Below are 2,500 nucleotides of genomic sequence, written 5' to 3' on the forward strand. Positions count from 1 at the left end.
GTGTACATTAAAATGTGATAATGTACACCTAGTAAAGTAGTTCAGTCAAATGGTCTGTTCACCATTCATATCAATGCACCATAGTTTCAACAGTGGTATCAAGAGAGCTGTTTGAGCTCTATACCACCATTAAGGGTTAATATGGCACTTTTGTAAGTTGAGAAAAAAAATGTTTCGCTCAAAGTAAGTATTTAAATCACCCCTGTGTGCTCAGTTTATCAAAAATAACTCTTATTTACAATTTTGATTTTTGTTTCGGAGATTTCCCTCCTGACAGAATCTTCATTGCGATCAGAGCCACATACTGTAATGGAGAGTTCCGACATCTCCATTCACTCCAATGGACCAGTTTTTTACCTCACAAAAGTTACAAGAAATAAGGTCCTGGATTAAGCAGGGCTATCAAGTTACAGCAAAATGGACCCTTTGTGATGTACTTTGGGTCAGACGTTTAAAAAATTCTAATTGTATATTATCAGCTTTATTTATGCATCCAAACGTAGCGCAAGCCCCCTTCCTGGCTAGTCATTTGGCTACATGGTTAATCATTTTCGACCTCCGCTGACGCAACTCTCCGACTAAACCGCTCTGGTCACCCTAACTGCTTTCACTTCCTAAAATCTCTTCGCCCGTAAATGTTAATATACTTGGCCAATACATATGTAACATACAAAATAAAGCAAGCACCCAAACGGTAATGTCTTCATTTAATGTAGAACGCAAAACAAGCAACCGGTCTTCGGCTGTGCCTCGGCCCGGTTCTCGCTTCAGCGTCGTCCCTTAAAAAGTGATAATGTACACCTCGTCAGGCATTAACCCTTACTTATACTTTTGGCTCATGACATGATTATCATTTTACATTATAGTAACTAACAAGGACGGTTCACAGGACACGATCAATTACCTGAAATCGAATCAGTGCCGCCATCCTCCTCCTCACCACGTTCAGATAAGACGACTTCTCATCAGGGTTTTTGGACATGGATACATGTTTGCGGGGGAGCTCTAACTTAATTTAGGCGTTAATGTCTTTAGCCGGTCTAGAAATAGGCTGTTGCATCTAGATATGTGTCTCTCGGGGGCTGTTATGCCTGACAGATGAGTTAAGATGAGGAGGGGCGGCTCCATGGTGCCTTCAAGAGCATGCACCTTTGTTGCAACAAGACAGCAAGCTATCAGAGTTTTTGAGTATGCAGCCGGTGCACAGAAGGCACCCAAAATACACACAAGAACCGTACGGTGCAAGAGGCGAGTTGTTTGAGAAATAGCAGGAAAAGAACTCGAGAGACCTCCTATCGCATTTGCCCATTAAATTGCTACATATTTCATGTGATCTTTCACAGGGTGGTTTAGATGTTTGCTGCTGACGAGGAGCTCGCTTTAGAAATCATGTTTGTTTTGTTGTAAAGATGAGAAGGTGGAGGGGAAGGGGAAGGATGTGTGACCTTTCCTCTCTGAAGATAGATCTAGTATTTATAGAGCGAATTCTCTCTCTCACTCTCTTGCTATTTAAAGGCAACATATAGTCATACATAGAGACCCAGCCCAAATTGTCTCGATGATCTCCCCCCCGTTGTACCATATAGCCTGCAGACAGACTTTGAACATCAAGAACTAGTCTCTCTTGCCAAGCTCAAAGTTCTATGAGAGACATCATGGATGATGAATCCATTGGGAATCCTACTTCTTCTGTCTGCATACATTTCCATCTCCTCAACGGGTTGGCCAATCAATCTGAAACGGCACATGGGCATTGGCATAGGCAGGGACTGATGAAGATGATTTTGTCATTCTCCCAATTTTAAGCTGTGTTTATTAGCATTTTCTTGGCAAGTCTGCATGGAGTTGTGGCACACACTAGGGATGGGCATTTCTAGCAAAAACACTATTCGAAATTCGCTGGCCAAAGTCGACTTTTAATCGAAATTCGAAAATAAAAATTAAATGTAAAAAAAATTAAAAATGTAAAAAAATTTTTTTTTTTTTTTTTTTTTTTTTGTGAGTGAAATGTTGCATTGTCTCCCCTGATTCTAAGTATAGTCGAATCGCTTGGTTTGAGCAAGTAAAACAATTTTTATAAGCATTTTAAGCAAGGTTTATGGAAAAATGAATGGCGGATGAAATCCCATGAAGAGGGAGAGGTTGCTTATAAAAATTGTTTTACTTGCTCAAACCAAGCGATTCGACTATACTTAGAATCAGGGGAGACAATGCAACATTTCACTCACAAAAAAAAAAAAAAAAAAAAAAATCAATAAACGAATTTCGAATTTCAATAATAAAAGTCGACCTTGATAATAACAACGATTATTCGAAAATTCGAAATTCGATGCCCATCCCTAGCACACACATCCCTGAGTATGGATGGACTAGTTGTTATTGATTGAGTGCTGATCTACTCATATTTTTCTCTCTCTTTCTGTCTATGCTATTTGTTTGTGAGTGATGTTACTGACCATCTCCTCCTCCCTCCTGCAGTGTGTGTGCGGGCGCTGGACGT

General features: G+C 40.1%; 1 protein-coding gene across 1 annotated transcript in view; it reads left to right on the forward strand.

Annotated features, from left to right (window-relative positions):
- igsf11 (immunoglobulin superfamily member 11) overlaps positions 1–2,500 on the forward strand; it is a gene marked incomplete at both ends in the record, with an annotated part of 150,521 nt that overhangs the window by 121,890 nt on the left and 26,131 nt on the right. Inside the window, one exon of the mRNA XM_083637126.1 lies at positions 2,479–2,500. This exon is cut by the window's right edge and continues 142 nt beyond it. Within this exon, the coding sequence (XP_083493252.1) occupies positions 2,479–2,500 (22 nt within the window). The remainder of the gene's footprint in view (positions 1–2,478) is intronic.

Source organism: Poromitra crassiceps (genome assembly GCF_964638095.1).
Source record: "Poromitra crassiceps genome assembly, chromosome: 5".
NCBI classification, from domain to species: domain Eukaryota; kingdom Metazoa; phylum Chordata; class Actinopteri; order Beryciformes; family Melamphaidae; genus Poromitra; species Poromitra crassiceps.